Source organism: Ixodes scapularis, unplaced genomic scaffold (genome assembly GCF_016920785.2).
Source record: "Ixodes scapularis isolate PalLabHiFi unplaced genomic scaffold, ASM1692078v2 ptg002869l_1__unscaffolded, whole genome shotgun sequence".
Taxonomy (NCBI): domain Eukaryota; kingdom Metazoa; phylum Arthropoda; class Arachnida; order Ixodida; family Ixodidae; genus Ixodes; species Ixodes scapularis.
In genome coordinates this window covers 653,252-674,569 of record NW_024610276.1, presented here as the reverse complement: position 1 = coordinate 674,569, position 21,318 = coordinate 653,252, and the positions used below count along the sequence as shown (strand labels likewise).

Here is a 21,318-nt window from a genome sequence, read left to right as displayed (position 1 = left end):
TCGAGAAATAGCGTGGGGCGCGCATTTGCTTGGGGTCGGGTTGCGTCGGCAAACATGGCGGTGCCCTTTCCGCTCGCTTCGGAACAAATTCGTCATGGTCGCTGCAGTATTAGCCAATTTCATTGCCAATGAACGGTGCAACCGGCTTTCGCTTTGCTTTATCTCGCTTAAACAACAAAGAATGAGCGGTGGGCTCACCCCATTTTAATGATCGTCCCTGATTCAGGTCGTTCCTAAGCCTAAAGAGACGCGGTAACCGCTGACATGGCAGCGTATTGCTACTCCATGGCTCCGAGTGGATTTCGTTCGTGGCACGATACCTGCAGCTTGAAAACAAGCATTTCAAGGCTTCAAAGTCGCGCAAGATCAGATCTAAGTAGAGCAGCTGCTCGCAGAGTATGCTAGCTTGCGTTCATATCAGCTTCGGCATAGCTGAAGGCCTAAATCTATGGCGACAGAAGGTCAAAGCGCACACGAACGCCCAGAAAATCTGGGAAAGAGCGCCAAATTAGAACGCGTTACGGATTGGATTGTTTTGTGAATAAAGCCAACAACATTTATACTGATTTTAGATTGTCTCTTGTTTTAGCCGGCTCCACCTTAACGATTATTTGTGTAAAAAAAAAGAAAAAAAAGTACTTGCTAAGCGCACATGTTTTAGGTGTTTTTTTATATTTTTCTTTTTTTTTTCATTATTACGCTCGTTAGCCGCATTGGCGCCGCAAGCGGGAAACGTAAGCGCTCTGTGCTGCGTTGCGAAATCCCTTTTCTATAAGCCGTCGCGGCCAATCTTGTTACGTTTGGGTCCCCCGATTTCTTAGGGGAATTCAAACGTTGGGGCCCCCCTATCCTAAAACTCTCTACTGAATACCTTCACTAAAACCCGAGTTATGGGATATCTGTTTAATTTTATTAGGTAATTTGTTACGGGTCGTTAAAAAATTATTCGTAAATTATCAAACAATTTTATGCACCTTCATTCACAAAGGTGTAATTTGTGCGGCGATTCTATCTTAGATCTCATCTGAGAGGTTTATGTTACTAAAAAAAAACGATTGTAATTATAGTGTAAAAAACATGCTTTGTCGTTGATAAAGTAATTAATTGAATAGAACTCTTAAGTTCGAAGACACCTCCATTCTTCTCAAATAAAATGGCACCAAACGTGTTTATATTGTCGAAGACAAACTTCAGAAAACGCTGGTAAGACATTGGTACTAGTGAAAGAAGTGTGAAGAGGGAAAAAATGAAAGCAGTTTACAAATCCCTGTAACGCCGAATCGGAGCGCAGCTCTTGAGGAGGAGCAGGGAAGGGTACTGAGGGGGGTCACGTCACCTGCGGGTAGTCACGTGACCCCGGGGGGTCACGTGATCTGGGGGGAGGGGGGGGTCACGTGACCTCGGGGGGGGGGAGGGGGCACGTGACCTCGGGGGGTGATCACGTGACCTCGGGGGGGGGGGGGGGTCACGTGACCCCCCCCCCCCCCCCCCCCCCCCGGTTATGCCGACGCCGACGCCGCTCAGGCTGGAAACAGGCCCCTAAGAGCTTCGCTCTAAAAACACTTGAAGTATGGGCATTTCTACTGAATGTTCATAAAAAACAAAATACTTCATTTTTTTCATTTTTGAGAATTAGACAAAAAATATAATATTTTGTACAGAGCTGGGTGGGTGTAGCTAAATATCAACACAGCCATTTTCTCACAATGACATTTCCCCAACTTTTTACCATTTGAAAACCAGCCCCTCCCCCCCCCCCCCCCCCCTTTAGTTTCTCTTTTCAGTACACAACTGCTCTGGAAGACCCGGATGACCAAGTTTGATGAGCAGAAGATGGCGAATTTTTCGCGGCATAGATGAAGTTGGGGCGTAGACTCGGGCAAACGGGCAGTTCAAGCTAGAATAATTACACAGCAGACTTGCGAGCTTCCCGTTCGTTCTGCTGTGACTTGAAAGCTGCCAATTCGCATTTTGCCTGCCGCCGCCGACGTACGAGGTATCAGCTAGAGCAGTGGTTCTCAAACATCGATGTTTCGCGGACCCCTTGTTGATTGGCAGAGATTATGGAGTGCCCCGCTCGTGCTGACGAGAGGGGAAAGGTATAGGTTAATTACAGTTATGATTTAATAAATGAATATGACCAAGGGCTAGTGTGAAGTAGACTTTTCTTATTGACATACACACGAGCAACCTCGCCCGTTGAAACATTTCTTTGAGATCTGAAAGTTGGCAACTTTTATTGTCGGGCTTTACTGAGCAGAGCAGGGCTTCGCAGGCTCCTAGAATCGCAGGCTCCAAGGTCACGTGACCCCTCACAAGGTCACCCCAAGGTCACGTAACCCCCAAGGTCACATGACCCCCCCAAGGTCACGCGACCCCCCAGGTCACGTGATCCCTCCCGAGGTCACGTGACCCCCAAAGGTCACGTGACCCCCCTCCCCCCCCCCCCGAAATCATGCGACACTCCCCGAGGTCACGTGACCCCCCCCGGAGCATATTAAAGAATGAGGGGAGGAGGAGGAGAGAAGGAGGAGGAGGGAGAGGGTCTACCCTCCTAGTACCCTTCCCTCCTCCTCCTCAAGAGCTGCGCTTACAGGGAGTTGTGAACGGCTTTCACTTTTTAGAGCGCAGCTCTTAGGCGCCCGTTTCCGGCTTGAGCGGCGTCGGCGTCGCCGTCGCCGTCGCAGTCACCGTCGGCGTAACCGCGCGGTGCATTATGGGTAAATTTCCCCGCTAAATCTAGCGGAAAAATTTCCCCGCTAAATCTAGCGGACAAATGTCTCCGCTAAATCTAGCGGACAAATTTCCCCCGCTAGATCTAGCGGAATAATTTCCCCGCTAAATCTAGCGGAATAATTTCCCCGCTAAATCTAGCGGAAAAATTTCCCCGCTAATTCTAGCGGAAAAATTTTCCCGCTAAATCTAGCGGAAAGCGTCCCCGCTAAATCTAGCGAAAAAATTTCCCCGCTGTCTAGCGGAATAATTTCCCCGCTAAATCTAGCGGAAAAATTTCCCCGCTAAATCTAGCGGAAAAATTTCCCCGCTAAATCTAGCGGAATAATTTCTCTTGAGGTCAGGTGACCCCCCGAGGTCACGTGACACCCCCAGGTCACGTGACCCCTACGTGACCTTGGCGAGGGGGTCGTGTGACCCCTCCAAGGTCACGTAACCCCCCCTCCCCCCCCCAATAACACGTGAACCTCAGTACCCTTCCCTCCTCCTCCTCAAGAGCTGCGCTCTAGTTCGGCGTTACAGGGAGTTGTAAACGGCTTTCATTTTTTCTGTAGATCTTTGATTATGCGGTTCTTACTTATGAAACAGACTATAGTTGTCGGACTTCTGGAAAATATTATATAACTAAGAAACTGGCACGTAAACGCAAAAGACAAAAAACAACAACAACAACAACAACAAAAACATACACACTGGCGCACTTAATAAAAATAATTGAAATAATAGAATTGATTATAATTGTGTTTTTAAAGGTTTGAGCGCACCAAAAAGGCTATAAAAGCAAGCTCGATGCATTGGATGGTGCGCTTGTTCACTAGAACTGTAGTCCAGGGCAGTATGCTCGCATTTTTTTAAACTGTTCTTAACGAAGATTTACTTGGTGGAAATCTCCGAGTCCTTCTGAAGAAAACTGTGCCTTGGCAAGATTTCTCTTTTTCGTTCACTCCTCAAATGCGCCCACATTGGTTTCAGACAGCATCGACCTTAAGCAGAGTTGTAGGATGTCTCACCGGTTAGTGAAGATTTGTTCAAGTGCGGTAGAATAACAACACGGACTTTCCCAAAACTACTCCCCCCCCCCCCTCCCCCGCCCCCCGAGCTTCTTTGTACAAAACAAAATTTTAAACTCGGATGCAAAAAAAAAAAGAGTCCATGAAATAAAGTCGGCATCGCCGGTGTTCCTACACCCGACGTGTAAGGCGAAGCTCTTTGCCGCCGCCGACATCAAAGTTTTAGCCACAGCAATGAACCTAAGCATGTGATGCAATCGAACGTGGCGATCGACGGAAAACATAGGAAAATCCCGTCTCTGTGAGATTTTGGAGCAAACAGTTTAGTTTAAGAGATCTTTACAATCCTCGTTTCTCGACGCCAGATAAAGTGTACGCGGCGTGTGGGTTCATCTGCTCCTTACGTGCCTGGTGCCTTCGTTTACCCCTCAAATGCGCCCACATACGTTTGTTTACCCCCGACCTTAGCCAATGACGGCGGAAGCTTGACTGCCTCTTCATTGCGCGTTTGTCATCTGTTATCTGTGGTGTCCTTTGATTGGTGTGCCCCTTTTCGCATACCGATGCGCCAGACACATTTAAGCACACTTTGTCGCCGTATACGAATGGCTGTTAGGCAATAAGATTGTGCCTCTGTGTCCAAAGTAATCCTTTTTATTAATGCATGGCATTCAAACGAAGGGCTTTGTGCTGTTTTCAGCTTTTGTTGTTCCCTGCTAATAATACGCATATTCAATGATGGTTGGTGGAGTGGATTTTTCTTGCTTTATAGTCATAGATGTGGTCTCTTCCGCATACACTATACTGCTTTCGCGTAAAAAAATGGAGGCCGACACTACAGCATGCACAAGGAAAAGAAAAAACGGCACAAATTCAGAAAACAATTTGTCCAATAGGTTCGCGCCCTGCTATAACGTCCGCGTATTCTTTCACGCTGTGGCCGAAGGTTTATTTATTTTTTGGTGAAACTGCTGCGTGTAGAACCACAAACAAAGATATTAAAGAATGTGAATCTTATTCACGCTTGCGTTCATGTCACGCACAAGTGGAAGGTATATCGCTACTTCCGCAGCAGAACGCAGCAACGCGTTGGCATCGCATGTCTCGTACAAAACGCGGTCGCATGTTTATATGGATTTTCGGCCGGTTGGACCACTAAATTAGTTTTCTAGTCGCTGCCGAGACGGCGGACCTAGTTCTCGGCCAACTAGTAGATAGCGCTCTACATTTCGCATATCCAGAGTTTCTCTATATATATAGCGGCCTACGGTAGCAGACTTGCGTATTCATCTTCGGTGGGTGGCCGTAGCGCCGGCTTTCCTGCGTGGCCCTGGATGCTTCGCTCGTCACGTGACAGAATTCGGTGAATAGTGACACTTTGCCCGTCGCCGCACATGGGAAACAGAAAAAGAGGAGGATGCCAAAGCGGGGGAACATACGCCGGGGCGCGTGCAACGTCGGCGGAGCGACCGCAGCGGCTGCTTTCCGGCACGGCGCTGGATGCTTTGCTCCTCACGTGATCGATCTCGGCGAACAGCGGTGTGTTGGCTCGCAGAAAAGAAGTGCACAACTCTGCTCTCCCTTCGGGGGAGCATATCGAGGAACTCTAAGCATAGCTTATTCCCTCAATGTGTTTGAATTTTTCTTTCAAGTAGCGTCAATTGCGAGTGCACGAGGCTCGAGTATCGAGCGGCCTTTTGAAAATAAACGGTGGTGTACCACTGAAATGAGCTGCCCTTGGAAGCGAATGGTGGCGGAGCACCCGCTCATGGGACGTTTCTTCAACGTTTACACAGAATGGTTCGCGGTACTTTTAAAAAAACTCCTTGTCAAGGGGCCTTACACACATCGTCTGTTGTAGTACATATTGCTTGTTGATATCACCCAAATGCCAGAGAGAAATACTGCTTCGCAGCATAAATTCAACACTTATTAACTTTAAATGCGTGTGGTTTGAAGGGTGTACGTAATGTCAAGAAAACAGAGGCATAATTCTAGTTTATTCAACAACAATTGTCATTTCTAGACACTTGTTCAGATCCCATACGACTTCGAGCGTAAACTTTTTTGCTCTTTTTTTTTATAAGACACAGTCTTTCTTCTGCAATTGATTTTCAAAGCACCAAACACAGGATCGTATTCCTTAACAAGATGATTTCAAAATCGCAATACACACAACAACATTTCAAGCAACATAATTTTTTGACATAATACGTTGTGAGATGCTGCCGTTCCTAGCACAGCCTTACTCATAAATAGCGCTGGTGACCGAAGTTAAATATTTTGCATTTAAGTGGCGGGCTACACGTTTTAATGGTTAGGTCTGTTTCCCGAGTGAGCTCTTTACTCCAGGCTACTAGTTTTTTTTTAGCACTTTTTAACTTTTTTGAAGAACAAGAAAAATCAGGGATCACATGTTCGTGCTAACTGTGTCGCTTCTCTTTCTGTCTTTTTTTTTCTACATGGTCTGCACGTGCTGTGAGTTTTGAAGTAAAAAAAACAGTTTAGATATATTCTTTTAATTGCAACGCGCACCGCGTAATATCAACGAAGTACACAGGTTTGCCAGTGACCGCGCTCCTAGGACTACTCTTGTCATCGTAAGCGAAAAAAGAACTGCGACAATCTGTCACCTATTGTGCCCTAAGAATACTTGAAGAAGGTTAAATACTCTCGCGCCCATAGGAAAATAGCAGCTCCCACAGGCGACCGCCCGTAAACGTGTACAGGCCTTTTCTACGCGGGCGACACTTATCGAATGGCCGATTTTGAAGTATGCGGGAAGAGATCGTTTTGCTCTCGCCACGTCATTGGAAGGTATTCACATCTTAGCAGCGACTGCGCCTAATTTTTACTGTGCTTTTTATTTTGTAATGTTGCAATGCCTAGCTTTTTTCAAATATTTTCTTCGCATTCTCAATATCTGACGTATAAATAACTGGGAACGAAACGAAGAGGAAACAAACAAAAAAGTCAGTAGAATCGGAAAAAGCATCTCCGATATACCGTGGGGACAATATTGTCTTAAAGTTCAGAGTTCAACACGCATTCCTCGCTGAGACCATACACGATGTACATGTATTGACAAGCTCTCCAACAGATAGCATTTGGAATTAGAAAAGGCGAGCCGCAATGCGGCTCTGCCTACGTAAAATGTCAATTTTTTTCTTTTTTGACGAAGTTCATTGTCTTTTAGCAGCGCTGCAGCTCTGTTTACGTCAAATGTCAAATTGTTTTCTGTTTTTTTGTTAGACGAAGTGCGCTCTCTTTGTTCCTCGTGTAAATAATCTGGATGAGCTTTTGCAGGCATCCAAAAAAGCCGAAGCCGAGTGTTCCCTGAAAGAAATCTGAAGCGCCCACTTTCCAGCGAAGTGCATGGCAGATCCAATCGCAGTAAAGAATACGAGGCTGATAATAAATGTTGCCAATTTAGAGGTTTTCCCGCTAAATCTAGCGATTTTCTGAATCCACTAGCTAGCAAAATTGCCGTTTTAAGGGTGGCGTTATTTTGTGCGCTTTTCAAACTATGTTAACGTTTTTCTTCTAGCGGTTTAAATTGCTTCCGAGTTTTTATTTATAAATCATAAATAACTTAAATTTTTGTGGTAAGTTAGAGTCATATAGTCGTCATCTTTGCTTCCTGTTAGCAAATTTTTGTCAATAAGAGTGACACTTGCGACTCCATTGAGATATTACAGGGGCACACGTCAAAACTAATGCTTTAAGTTCATTTATGCGAGGATGTATGCATTATTTGTCGCACTCGTCAAGACGAAATGGGCCCAGTGAACTATGCGCACAAATTCAGGCAGCATGGGGGATATAGGATTCTAAACAGCGAGACTGCTTGCTGGAAGTACCAAGAGACGTTAGACTATTGCGATACCCTGGATACCTTCACAAAAGCGTGTAACTTTTGTCGATGGAGTTTCAAATCTTGCATCAAAGATAGGGACGATGAAGGTGTACGGCAAGACAACAGACCTAGTAACACCTGGTGACATTAGGATCATGCAGTATGGAAATAATTCTGTGCATGGATGTGATTCTGTATCAAATAATCGTAGTTTTCGTTTAAATTACTTTATTTATGAATTCTCTATTAGACTAATTCTATCTGTAACCCTACCAAAAAAAAGTAAATCTTTTTGCTATCGGGGTTATGGTATTGGGAATCTATCTGGATTCTATCTGGGATTTTAGGTTTTTCAGAAATGATTTCTTTGTCTGCAATCACGATGTAAAGTTTGCAGAAACAGTACCAGATAGATTTACGCGGTTCCATAACCTAGATAGTGAAAAGCTATACTGTGTTTTTTGGGGGGTAGAGAAATTGTGCTAAAAAGAATAATTCTTTCCCTTCACTTATAGCTTTACGTTTTCGGTGGTTTCCTATTGGGATTTCTATCGCAGGTTTCTAACGTTTTAAGTTAAAATCACTGCTAATATTAAGTGCCAACCTGACCAAAACACAAAAAAGTCTACGCTGGGACATTGAGGATGATCAAACGTCGTGATCTGTGTGACGGCGCGGACCAAATTTTAGGGTTTTTCACGCATCTGCCGCATCCTTATTCGCGGAGCTGTCTTCGCGGATTTGAGCGATCGACTCTTCCAGGTGATATACGAGAAAAAGGACGCTCCTGATTTCTTAGGCTTCTTCGTCAACGTAGGCGAGAAAAATGCGTTAAGGCCGGTTCACACATACAGCGGAGCGCTAAGTTAGCGCTATGTGAGCGCTCGAAGGAGCGCTCATGTGGCGCTTCTTAGCGCGTGATTTAGCGCTCGGTTAGCGCTTCAGCGGCGCTCTGTTAGCGATCCAGAAGCGCTTTGTTAGCGCTTCAGAAGCGCTATGTCAGCACTGCCCGCTCCTTGTGCCGTGCTTGCTTCTGCGGAATAGCGCGTGCGCGGAGATTCATTTGTTATTGTTTTTCCTTTGGCGTTGAAAGAAGAGGAAGTAAAACAGCCGCTCTCCAAGCAAAGGGTCGGAAAGGCGATTCAGACCACTGATCTCAATGACAATTGCTGGATCGCGCTTGCCGCTCCCGCAAGTGAAGCCACCGGACTTCACTCGCTTGGGATACGATTTGCCGTTTTTGCTAGCCTTTGCTGCGGTTTTCCAGCGTGCTGTAGACACATTTTCTACTCGTTCGTCGTCATTCGCCGAAGAAGTTTTTTGAGACTGTGTATTGTTGAGACTTGCCGTTGTGAACACGTGGAAAATTTTACGAAAGTGCAGTGTCGCAGGAAAAAGGCACAACGCGTCGAAAGGAAGGGCTGGCGGCGTGTTCAAAGCGTCCTTGGCACGCCGAAGTGCCGTGTCTCTGTGCCTTCGCGCGCTTGGATACCGACCAAGAACCGACGCCGTGTGAATGTGTTCAGCGAGTGCAATGTGCGTGAAGCCGTATCAAAAGGTACAACTCGTCGAAAACGTGTCGCCGGTGTCGCGGCGTGATCAAAGCTTCCTTGGCACGCCGAGTGATGCATCTTTGTGCCTTCGCACGCTTGGATACCGTCAAGAATTGACGCCGCGCCAAAGTCCTGAACGTGTGTCGCGCGTAGATGCCTTTAGATCATTTATATATATCGGCCACGGAGTTCTGGATCGTCCAGCTGTTCCGGTGAGTTGCTATCAATAAAAGGGGGAGATCTGTACGTGTTCTTATGTACTATATTAACCATGGCTATATCCCAAATCTACTCTAATAGATTCCGTGGGAGCACGAATAGGGCAACGTTGTGGAGCCAGGGGGTTCTCGAAAGCAAAAGTACAAGACGGCGAGAATGAAAATCTTTGAAGCGCGGCCGATATGGTCTTGTGCAATCTGTTGACAAATTACAATTAGGCGAGCCGCGCTCAAACGTCAAGTGCAATTAAGTAGGTTGATAATAAGCCAGCACTGATCAGTGATGAGGAGCTGTTGTGCACGGTATTGTGTAAATCGTCTAAGGACGAAAAAAAGACGTACCTTCCCCCCATCTTCCGTCGCTAGTGGACGCTGGATTAAGCTCGTTCCTAAACCGCGAGGGGAAAAGACGCTGATCCAGAGGCACGAACAGCTTCACGCACATTGCACTCGCTAAACACATACACACGGCGTCGGTTCTTGGTCGGTATCCAAGCGTGCGAAGGCACAGAGACACGGCACTTCGGCACAGAGACACGGCACTTCGGCGTGCCAAGGAAGCTTTGAACACGCCGCCAGCCCTTCCTTTCGACGCGTTGTGCCTTTTTCCTGCGACACTGCACTTTCGTAAAATTTTCCACGTGTTCACAACGGCAAGTCTCAACAATACACAGAGTCTTCAAAAAACTTCTTCGGCGAATGACGACGAACGAGTAGAAAACGTGTCTACACCACGCTGGAAAACCGCAGCAAAGGCTAGCAAAAACGGCAAATCGTATCCCAAGCGAGTGAAGTCCGGTGGCTTCACTTGCGCTGCAGCGAACAAGCAGGGAAGCGCGATCCACCAATTGTCATAGAGATCAGTGATTCAGACCAATTGTTCAGACTCATGGACTTTGAGCGACTAACTGATTGGGCATGACCTCATCACTTTCTATTTGATATGCGTGAACCTGGTTTCAAAGACACGCAGTAAAAAATAATCGCCTTTGAAAGAGCTCTGTGTCTCGGTCTTTCAGCCTAGGAACAAGGTTCGCCGGGTACCCGTTGGTACCTCGGTGGCGAAAGATTTCGCGCACCCAGAAGGCTCTTCTTGTTGTTAAGCCGTCCACATACATATGCACTAATCGCGTATGTAAGAGCATTTGTCGCATTTCTGCTTCAGCATTCCACATGTCCGCCATGGTACTGTTGATGCACACGAACCGGAACCGCAGTGCACGCGCTCATCCGCAGCACTGCGGCACAAGAAGCGCTAACAAGGCGCTACTGAAGCGCTAGCACGGCGCTACTGAAGCGCTAACAAGGCGCTGCTGGAGCGCTAACAAGGGGGATCGGTGGCCGAGTGGGCTAGCGCACACCAGCTCGGAGCACGTGGAGCGAAAGCTCGCGCTGCAGAACCCAGGGATCCTGGGTTCAAGCCCCACCCCTGCCCGTTTCGATCTGGATGAGCATCGTACCGGCGTGAGGTCGTGTATCACTACTGCGTGGTGCACGTTAAAGACCCCAGGCTAGCGGTTGTACTGCACTGGCTAAATTGCTCATCTACAGCTGGGAGACTCGTCGCCCCAGTGAGGCAGACCAAGTTCTAGGCTGTATAAACATACCACACAACCCAATTGGAGCGCTAACAAGGCGCTACAAAAGCGCTAATCCCGCGCTATATTAGAACGAAGTCACGTTCTAAGAAGCGCCACATGAGTGCTCATTGGAGCGCTCACGTAGCACTAACTTACCGCGCCGCTGTATTTGTGAACAGGCTTTAAGACCCAATGTACAACCCTTTATTTGTGCGGCCTCTACTTTTCGCGAATCAATGTCAGAGGACTTAATTGTGCCCACTAACTTTCCCGAAATCCAGACGCCTGCATTGAAACTCTTAAGGTCCGAAATTTTCGCGCGCCCTTAAATTGCACGAAATTTTTAATTTGTGCAATTCGCGAAAATTAGGAGCTCGCGATTATTAAGGGTTTTATAGCATTACTTGCCGGGCGAAGAAGCTACCTATTGGTTGCACTAAATGCTTATCCCTGCTCGGTAGCACGGGGTTAAATGGAACAATAAAAAACAAAATTGCTTGTAAAAGAAAAAATAAAGTCCAGTAGACATTGCGCGGAATATGTCGATGATATGTAACGGTGGCGCCCTTTTATGCTTCGCATGCCTGACGTCACGACCAAGACTCTTAGTAGCGAACGACAGGTTTGGTGGTGCATAAAAAGCGCAACGGAAGCCTGGAATCATTACGTTGCGTACTCATTAGGTTGCGTACTCAACACCGTCAGGTCGGACTTTCTGACGGTACTCAACACCGTCAAAAGGTCCGACCTTGGGCTTAGTTCCGTCGATGAGCGGAAAAAGTAATCCTACCCAAGACGTCCTAGCGGGTGTTAGATCAATCATAGAAAGGTGATTACAGCGACATTTTTTGGTCACGCACGTCGCCAATATGAACATTGTTTTGTGCCATTTTCGCAAAACTCGGGTATTTACTGAATCTGTATGCAATATGTACGAGCGTATTCGCGGCGAGATGTTTGGGTATCCCAACACAGAGTGAGGATACTTCGACATCTTTTGCTTGTGCAAGCGCACGCAGTGCCGAGCTTCTGTGCACTATGAAGATTAAAACGCTGCCGCTTGGGTAGCTCGTGCACTACTCAATGTGAGTAGGGTGCCTACACGTCTGTCTGTCTCAGGGTGACGACATCCATTGTTGTCCTGAATGTGCCAGCGCGTGACGCTCTCGCGCACTCGGTGCGTGACTTGGGTGGTAAAATGGCGTCTATGCATTAGCCAAAGCTACGCGCTCGAGCTGCGTGACACCGGATCGCGCGCACTTCAAAATGCATAAAAAAGCGATTGGGCAGAAAAATGACTGAGATGTCAGCACTCAAAGCGCGCGTGTGTATGAAGGCACTCTAAAACTGAGGAAAACAAAGCGCCCCTCGCGAGTTTCTCGACGAAAATGGACCCTTTTGCTGTTTACAAACATAAACCGCCGCTTGCGTCCCAAGCGACTTCCGGTCGCTCCGTCTTCGCAAGCCCGTCGGGCTTGCTTACGTCACCAGTGCAGCAGTGCTAGAAAGCATACATGCTCAACGGACAACAAAGTTTGATATTTAACGAGTGCTCGACAATTTGAAGGGATCATGAAATTATTTTCCAGCTTTTTACGAATGAAGACTGCAATTAATCTTTGAATGTACTATCGGGCGAAAATGAAATGCGAACAAAGGAGCCCGAGACTCGCAATACAGGCTGCGCTGCCTGGAAGTGAATCTAGAGGCGAGGGTGTGGTGGACTACTCTGATGTGTTTAAGCCCTTTGGTCGGCGCTCCCCAAGCTTCGGCATTGAGCCTCCTGAGACTTGTTGACACAGACTCGGTTTGTTTCGTTACGTTACAAACCGTCACCGGGGAATCTGTGCTTCGTATTAAGCGTGCCTACCGATTCAAGGAGGTTGCCTGGCACGCGACATTATAAACGCAAATGTTCCGGTGACGACGAGCTAGGACGGTGAGTTACCGTAGTAACCAGGGACACAAGGCTCGTTGTAACGTAACATAAGGACTTGAGCTCGGTTCAACTTTTCACAGAGCACCGTTTTCTTACGTTATGTCTAAATGGCGGTTTATACTCCGACGTTGAACGCAGTGAACGCAGCGTAGCGCAGAACGTGCGCCTTTCATTGGCCGGCAACCAGGAACTCGATATCTGCGACGAATCAGTATCCGTGCGCGCGGCGGTACGCCGCGCCCGTCGACGTTACGTTTGAGTATAAACGTACCTTAAAGGGCAACTCCGCTTGATTTCGGAAATTTCGAGATAGTGGGTGATATAAACGTGAAAAGTACTTCAAAACAACCCTAGACCGTTTGTCTCATTAAAAGCAAAATATTTTTCGAGCGATCTTGTTATTTACCACAATCGCAAACCGAAACTGAAACTTCGGCACAGCCGGGCAACATTGTACTCTCAACGTCAGTTGCATACGTACCCACGTGGAATACAAGGGGTCACGTGATCTACTAGCGGTAACCCAAGAAAGACGCGGATGCGAGGGGAAGGGCGAGGAGGGAGGAGGGAGGGCAGGCCTAGCCGCGGCGGCGAACAGGCAACGCAAGCAGCAACGAAGCAGGCTATGTAGGCGGCAACCCAGGCGGCTAGTCGGTTGGCACCGGTTGGCAGGTGTGTCAGCGAAACTCATCCCCGTACAACTCTTTCTTCCTCTTTTTGTTTCTCTTGTTCTCGTTCATTTTTTTTTTTTTTTTTGTGCCTGTCTCGCCCATTGGTCTCTATTGTAGTAGGCTCGCCTCTTTGCTTGCTCAAACGTGGAGCGCGTCCGTAGCGCCGCCCGGTTAGCTCTCCCTGGAAAAAAAAATACCAAGAAAAAAACTGCGTATGCAACAGACGTCAGCCACAACGGAAATACAACGTTGGCTGCGCCGCACGTCGCCCGCTAAATTAGCGGATTTTGGTGACTTCGCGCGTCTCAGTTTTTGTCAGCCTGTTTAGTGATCTTTTAGGCGGTATTACGTTATAATATTTGACATTCGGTCTCTCTAGATGACACTAAAGAGAGTCGCAGTGTTTGGTAGCAACCGAGAATGAAGCGGAGTTTCCCTTAAGTCACCGAAACATTCGTGTCGGGAATGTCGCATGCCAGGCTATCTTTCAATTGTTAGCCACGCTTAATACGAAGCACAGATTTCCCGTAACCTTTTTGTCACGTAACATAACGTAACGTAAGAAAACGGGTCTTTGTAAACCAGGCTTTAGTGCGGTCAAAGCTATCGCTGCTATCTTTGCTCGCTCGGCGCGTGCGGCGCGAGGATGCTCGTCGCTATACTCCGTTTCACCTTATGTTGTACCACAGACAACGCTAGAAGCACGAGCTCATAGCGTTGGGAGCTACTCTTAACGCACGAGAGCTTGTGCCGCCAGAGCAGGGAGCTCGCGCTTGTAGCCTTTCCTGAGTTACATCATAAGGTGAAACAGAGTATAGTAGCAGCTAAAGCGCGCGCTCAGCCAGCGCGCGCTTTAGCTGCTATATAGCGGCGAGCTTCCTCGCGCCGCACGAGCCGAGCGAGCAAAGATAGCGGTGATAGCTTTCAGCGCACTAAGAGGCGCACCGTCGAAGCTTGGGGAGCGCCGAGCGAAGGGTGTAAACACATCGGAGTAGACCACGCACCATCGCACGTAGTCTCACTACCAGGCGACGCAGCCTGTACCGCGAGCCACGCGCTCCTCTGTTCGCATTTCATTTTCCCTCGATAGTACGTAGAACCCAGAGCACAAATACGTATTCGTTTTATTGCCCCCCGTTTTGCACAAAAAATCATGAAAGCTCACGTCTGCTTTTCTCCTCGACACAACCGGATTTACCCACCAACATGTGAAATCACGTGACCGTTACGTAAAGTATGCCTCTCTATCGGAAATGGAAGTTCTCCCAGCCGAGTGATAGAGCCGCGTTAGACACGAGCACTGCGTCACAGGGACGTATACGCTCGTCAACGGTCAATCCGTTGACGAATATTTGAAATCGCGTTCGTGGCCATTGAGTGCCGTGACGGCACTTGCCATCACTTGCGACCGACAAGGTCCATAGTAGGCTTAAAAAACACGGTGGAAGCTTGGACTCATCGCCTCCGGTGCCCAAGCACTTCACGGCCGCGTGATTTATCGTTTCGTTTTAGAGTTGAGGAGGAAAGCTAAGGGGAAGAACTTGAAAAGTCATTCCATGGTTCCTTTAACGTTTTGGAGGAGACAAGTTTATTTAAAAGATTACTTGAAAATTTTTAACTGATCTAATACTTCGTTCTTTTTGCGTTCACCTGGAGACTTGGTGGTAAAATGTTTCATCGACATTTCAACCAGCGATGTTAAGATGGGATTTGTTCATTTTTTTTGTGAACCACAAGTTTCCTGGGATGTCAACGACTGGAGCACCAACCTGACGGCGTTTGCCATGAAAAGGGATCTAATTATTTTTTTTGTAAGAAAAATACCACCAGCACGTGCTTTTGTTTTTATTATTAGGTTCAATTTGTTTGCAGCTAAGCGGCATATGACTTGTAGGTCGTTTTTTTTATGTCCGTCGACAGAAAAACCATCACGTACGCCTTACCACTTTTCGCGTGCGCCTTGTCATTTAGCATGTAATTTTGACGATTGTTTCAAGAAGAAAACCACAAAAGTGTCAAAACGACGTGGCGGATGACAAGGTGCGCGCCAACGATGATAAGCACCTAGCGCTCCCGGCATGCTTTTCGCGGTGAATATTTTGGTTGCATTAGCTGCCGCCGCCACGGCAGCGTACGAAGTCTTTTATGTATAAAAATGGATTCAAGCGAAAGCATCAACTGCTTAATGAAGCGAACCGGTTTTATTAACTTTTGAAGCCGCGCCCAACGGCACGCCGATGGGCCTAAAAAACACCAATGAGTTCCCACGGAAACTTTATGAAGGTAGTGAAATCACAAATCGCTTTTTTCCTTTATGCTGTAAAATGGCGTTTCGATAAAATTACTAAGGAATCTACGACTGTTTCAGAACTACTTACGTTGAGGATGAAATACAAGGAGCAAGCTGTGATACCGACTTTGTTCCCGAATCGCATTCGCAGATACTGAAATAAAAGAAAAAGACGTATAATTGTAAAACAGCTGTCCATAATCTAGCGAGTATTTTTCCGATGTCACTGTGTTAAATATTGATACAAGGAAAGCGTAGAATGAATTAACCAGTGTCCGGAATCAAATATTAAAATACACGAAGTGTCGGACATACGCGCTTCTTGCTTCAAACAATAGACCCTTTTCAAAAGTGCGCTTCATCGCCTATACGCCATTGCTTGCTAAATTGCACTCAGGGCATAGACTGGACACGAGGGCTGCGTAGCCGTTCGGTAAGGACTCGGACCCAATCATAACCTCAATGCAGAAGAAATGGCGACCATCGATGCTGTTTGACGTACTTTGAAAAAGTTTCTATTGTCTGTATAAAAGATGTGTCACAAATAACTTGAAAGATTTGAAGCTTATTGTATGCATAGTCACACTAACGCGTCATTTCTACTTACGAGGCGTCCTCAGGATCATGCCGTATACCTATTTCATGAATCTGGCAGTGTAACTTCAAATTAACAAATTCCAACTAAAATTACAAAACAATGCGCAATGTTTTCACACAATTGAACGAACGCAATATCACTTTCATTAAGAACGTTTTAGAAATGAAGTCGTACGAGAGGTTACAGAAGAAACGTTTCCTGGTGAGTGCTTCCGACTACAACTGAGTTGGAACACACACATACAAAGTACGGCAAGCCGTAACGCTCGCATAATGTGTGCACGACACGCTTTGTGCTTCCAACGCTTATCAGATTAATTCGGGCAGTTTTCTTTTTTCATAAATATATTTACGAGTTCTGCCATTACACGGCGAAAAAAATAATGTAAACACTTACGGAACCCGTAAGGCGCAACACAGCGATAGCTGAGGTGCGGCGTTGGAGCCGATAACGTGTCATTTCGGAGAAGATGGACCAAACGGACGGTGAATGTGCGAGCGCGCACCAAAGAGTCCGCATATGCGTTTCGTATTAAACCGAGTAACACCCCGGACGGAAATTCTATAGCGTTTTGGAGCCCATGAAGGTGTATTAAGTAGAGAGTATTTCAGCTCTCTGCGTAAGAGGGAAGCGTGTTTCCGTACGTCAATTCCGTACAAATAGACACACAAGCTAAACGAAAAACGCCGAATGAACAGGGACAAGGATGTGCACAAGACGAAGTGCACCCTAAAATGAAGGTAGTAAAACAAACACACTATTACTATCATATTTCTGGCTATTCGATTAGAAAATAAAACTGAACCGCTCAGGTACTCTGACGGGAAACTAACGCGCTAGTTTTCTCTTGCTTTTTGATAAAGAATGCATCGGGAAATTCTGAAGTTTTATCTGCGTATTTCCCGAGAATTGCTGCTTAAGCTAATTTTGGGTCCCATGGGCACCTGCACTGCCAGATCGCACGGTGGGGTTTGTTTTAGTGACCATGCATGTTATCTAGCTTGATTGTTATTTTGTCATCTTGTCATTTTCGACATTATCATGTCGAAAATGATCCGCGTCGATATGGAGCGCGGTCGAAGGCGCTGAACCGCGAAATGTCTCACAACCAGCTATCGCTGTAATTAAATTTAAAAAAAAAAAATCCTTCTTTTTTAGGTTACGGAAAGGGATCCGTGTTTTCGGGATTTAATCTTCCTCGAATTCGGGAGTTCGGTGTTTTGTTTGTGGTATTTTTCGCTGTCCACTTTTTGTGTCCCGAAGGAAAAATCCATCAATGTAACGCTGTTTGCCAGTCAATGTTTTCTAGTGGACCGCTGACTGTGCCTGACTGTACGTCAAGCATGTCTGATTGGCCAACAAGTTACTCTGACCAACAGTCAAACTCCAGTCAGACCCCGCTTGTCGGCTTTCTGATGGTATCATGGTGGCAGTCGGCCACCGCGAAATGCCATCAGGATGTCCTGGTGGTGATTCTGACTGTACATCGATTGTCTCTGACTGTACGTCAGAAAGCTTTGACGTGCAGACAGAAGTACCGTCAAAGGACGTAAAGTTCGTTCGGATACCACTATTTCGTCAAATCAATGAATACGAAAAGTAATCTATGCACGAGAAAACGATTTCGGGACGTGAGCCCATAAAACCGCTAACGTTAGAGATGTGACACGCAACCGACCGACAACCTTGATCAGAAGCCCGCCGAAGCCGCCGAAGTGTCGAACACGACACTTTGCACTTCGCTTCGCCCATAGAGGCTTCGCCGAGCTTTCATGAACGATCGCTCTCGACTCGTTTTATTTGCCCGCTTGCTCCAACCTGTCGATCCTGCCCGGGCTCTACAATGTCTTATGTTTTAGTAGAATTTCTACTCGACAAGACCCAGCCTGTTGTGAGTTCCGACGATGTAAGGGAGTTTAGCGGTGTAGTTGAAGACGACAAGGTGTACCAGGTCTACTGGGCCGATGACGCGCGAACAAAAGGATCATTCTACGACGCGAAAGTACTCTACATGGCAGGTGAGTAGAACTGAAGTACGGCGAGTGATGTACGAGTGCTTTCATAACATGCTGACGGCTTAACTGCATTTGCAGCCGAAGCATCTCGTATAAAACGAATAGTCAAATCGAGTTTCAGCAGCGGTGGCGTAGCGTCGCGGTTAAGGTGTTCGATTTATACGCAAGCTGTCGCGGGTTCGATCCGCGGTGGTCCTGCTATTTTTTTTCTTTTTCTCGAACATTTTGTTTTATCGAGGCATTTGGCGATATTTATGAGTGCGTATAGCTTTACTCTTATATAAATGCTGCCCTTGATGATGAAATTCCCTTGGCAGTGGCAGTCAGACGTCATCTGATGGACCATCAGATGACGTCTGATGGTCCATCACGTTCCACCAAGGATGCTGACTGGCAGTCAGTGTCCCAAATTACGTAGCTTGATGGAATTTTCGATAGGGGTAGTACACATATTGACGTTTATCAAAGTTTATACTGAAAAAAAATCAGGACAGGGTTCTGGGACATTCCCATACTTCCAGGGAACGTAGTCGTGATATAAGTATTTGATCGAGAACTAAACCAGATACAAAATGGGTTCACGAATAAAGAAGCAGGCTCGCGGACAGTTCGTGTGCCCGTGAGTGTGTTTGTCTACTTTTGTGCATGTATGTATGTGGAAGGGAGGACAACACAAAATAAAGCTGTACATAAAATATTTTCGTGAACCTTAGGTTTCCACTAACCAAGAACAGTTCCTACTCGAGATTTTTCAGTTTTCCCCAATTTTGGTAAAACCAGCTCGAGGGTTACTTTTTGGTGGGCATTATCGTTCACAATAGATCTGGCTTATCTATTGCAACATATTGCCCCGGGCGCAGCTAACTACGTAGACAGCGCGCCCGTGGCATAACGGTTATCGCGCTTGTATTCCACGCAGAAAGCCGGGGTTCGATTTCTGGCCGCGTCTATGCTTTTGGGTTGACGCTGTAATGTTCTGGTAAATTCGAGAACCGTCTTGGCTGATTCGAGGTTAGAATGTTTTCCGCACCGAACCTCCTACGTCGAATGTTCCAAAAGCCTACGCGTGTACAGAAAAGGCTCCGCGTGGCAAGCCGCAGTCAGGTTTCGCCTCAGTGTTCAACTGTGCTGTCACGCCGACTACGACGCCCGCGACGCTCTGCTTTCTTTATTAAACGCCATTACACGTTTTGTTTCTTCAGTTATTGTCGCCTCATCAATTTTCATTCGTGACAATTGTCATTCTTGACATATTTCCCGCTGCTCGCGGTCGAACAAGAGTAAATCACTCTAAATTAATTCGACCATATTTTACCAGAATTAAACTATTTTTGAGAAATCGTTCTTTGCCAACACAATTGAACAGTAGAATTACTTGACGACATTACATGTTGAAAGCGTATATGTCATACATTTATCATGTCGTTTGTCACACCTGATTTAACCGCCTCCTGCGTGGGCATGCTGCTCCCCGCATCATTTGCGGGGAGCCCAAACTCTGTTCGGATTGGTGACTGTTTCTCTGAAAATTTGTTTTTCATCGTCCGGAGTTCTCCAGGGATCAATACTGGGCCCTCTTTTGTTCTTGATCTTCATAAATGATATTATGTCTTGCGTAAACAGTTCCGAACTACTTCTTTTTGCTGATGACCTTAAGTTGTTCAAAAGCATTAATAGTCTTAAAGATTGCGATGTCCTGCAAGGTGACGTTACCAGCGTTCTTCAGTGGTGTAAAAATAATCAACTGCTGTTAAACCCCCAAAAAACAAAAGTGATTTCTTTTTGCCGTAGGCATTCTGTTTTTGAGTCTACTTATTATCTCGATGGATCGCGTATACAGCGTGTATCAATCTTAAAGGACCTTGGTGTGTGTTTTGACAGTGCTTTATCTTTTAGAAATCATGTGCCATTGATCGTGGGCAATGCTTTTAGAGCGTTAGGGGTAATTTCTCGTTTGACGCGTAATTTTAGAAACCCTCATTCAATGGTTAACCTTTTTAACTCTTTATTGATGTCACGACTGGAGTTTGCTTCTGTCGTATGAAACCCGATTTCTAACACACAGGCTATGAGCATAGAAAATGTTCAGAAAAGACTTGTCCGGATCGTTTATGATAGATACTTTGAGCGGCGCTTTTATTATAGGTATGAATATATAATGAAAATGTTATCTCTTTCTCTATTGTCTAAAAGGAGGACTGTTCGTGATTTAATTTTTCTGCACAAGGTTGCGAATGGTGCTGTTGATTCGGCTCAACTCCTTGCAAAAGTGAACTTTCATATTCCATTCCGAGTAACTAGACACTTTGTTTTTATATTCGCTCGCCGTGTGACACCTCACCTCTCTTACGGATTCAGTCATTATATAATACCTTCGCTCCACCCCACCTTGATATATCTGCATCAATTTCTATGTACCGTCGCGATTTAAATGATATTATTCTAGCCCCTTAGCATTATGTTTGTCTTGGATGTTTTATTTTATTTTTTTTTTTGTAAATGTTTAGAGCCTATGTACTTGCATGCTCATTTTGCTTGTTGTGTTGGTGCACCAATAAGAAGACCAATGTGGTTGTTTTTGGGCACCCCAAAATAAAGATTATTATTATTATTATTATTATTTGAAATAAATATATATCGAAAACATGACACCGCAGTATAATATCAGGAATTCATTCTAAACGGTATTAACTGAGAGCACAAAAATTATTCTACGGCCCCGTAACCGAAAATATACTTTTAGACGTAGAAGTCAAAAGACAAATAAAAAGTCAAGACCCCAGCTGTTGGATTGCCTCGCGTTTAGAGCTACTAGATACCATTGTCTATCTATGAATTATGTTTACTTTTTTTCC

General features: G+C 46.1%; 1 protein-coding gene across 1 annotated transcript in view; it reads right to left on the bottom strand.

Annotated features, from left to right (window-relative positions):
- The window catches only part of LOC115326133 (sodium-coupled monocarboxylate transporter 2), a 152,904-nt gene that overhangs the window by 106,011 nt on the left and 25,575 nt on the right, over positions 1–21,318 (bottom strand). The window contains exon 2 of the mRNA XM_040215995.1: positions 15,939–16,004. Within this exon, the coding sequence (XP_040071929.1) occupies positions 15,939–16,004 (66 nt within the window). The remainder of the gene's footprint in view (positions 1–15,938; positions 16,005–21,318) is intronic.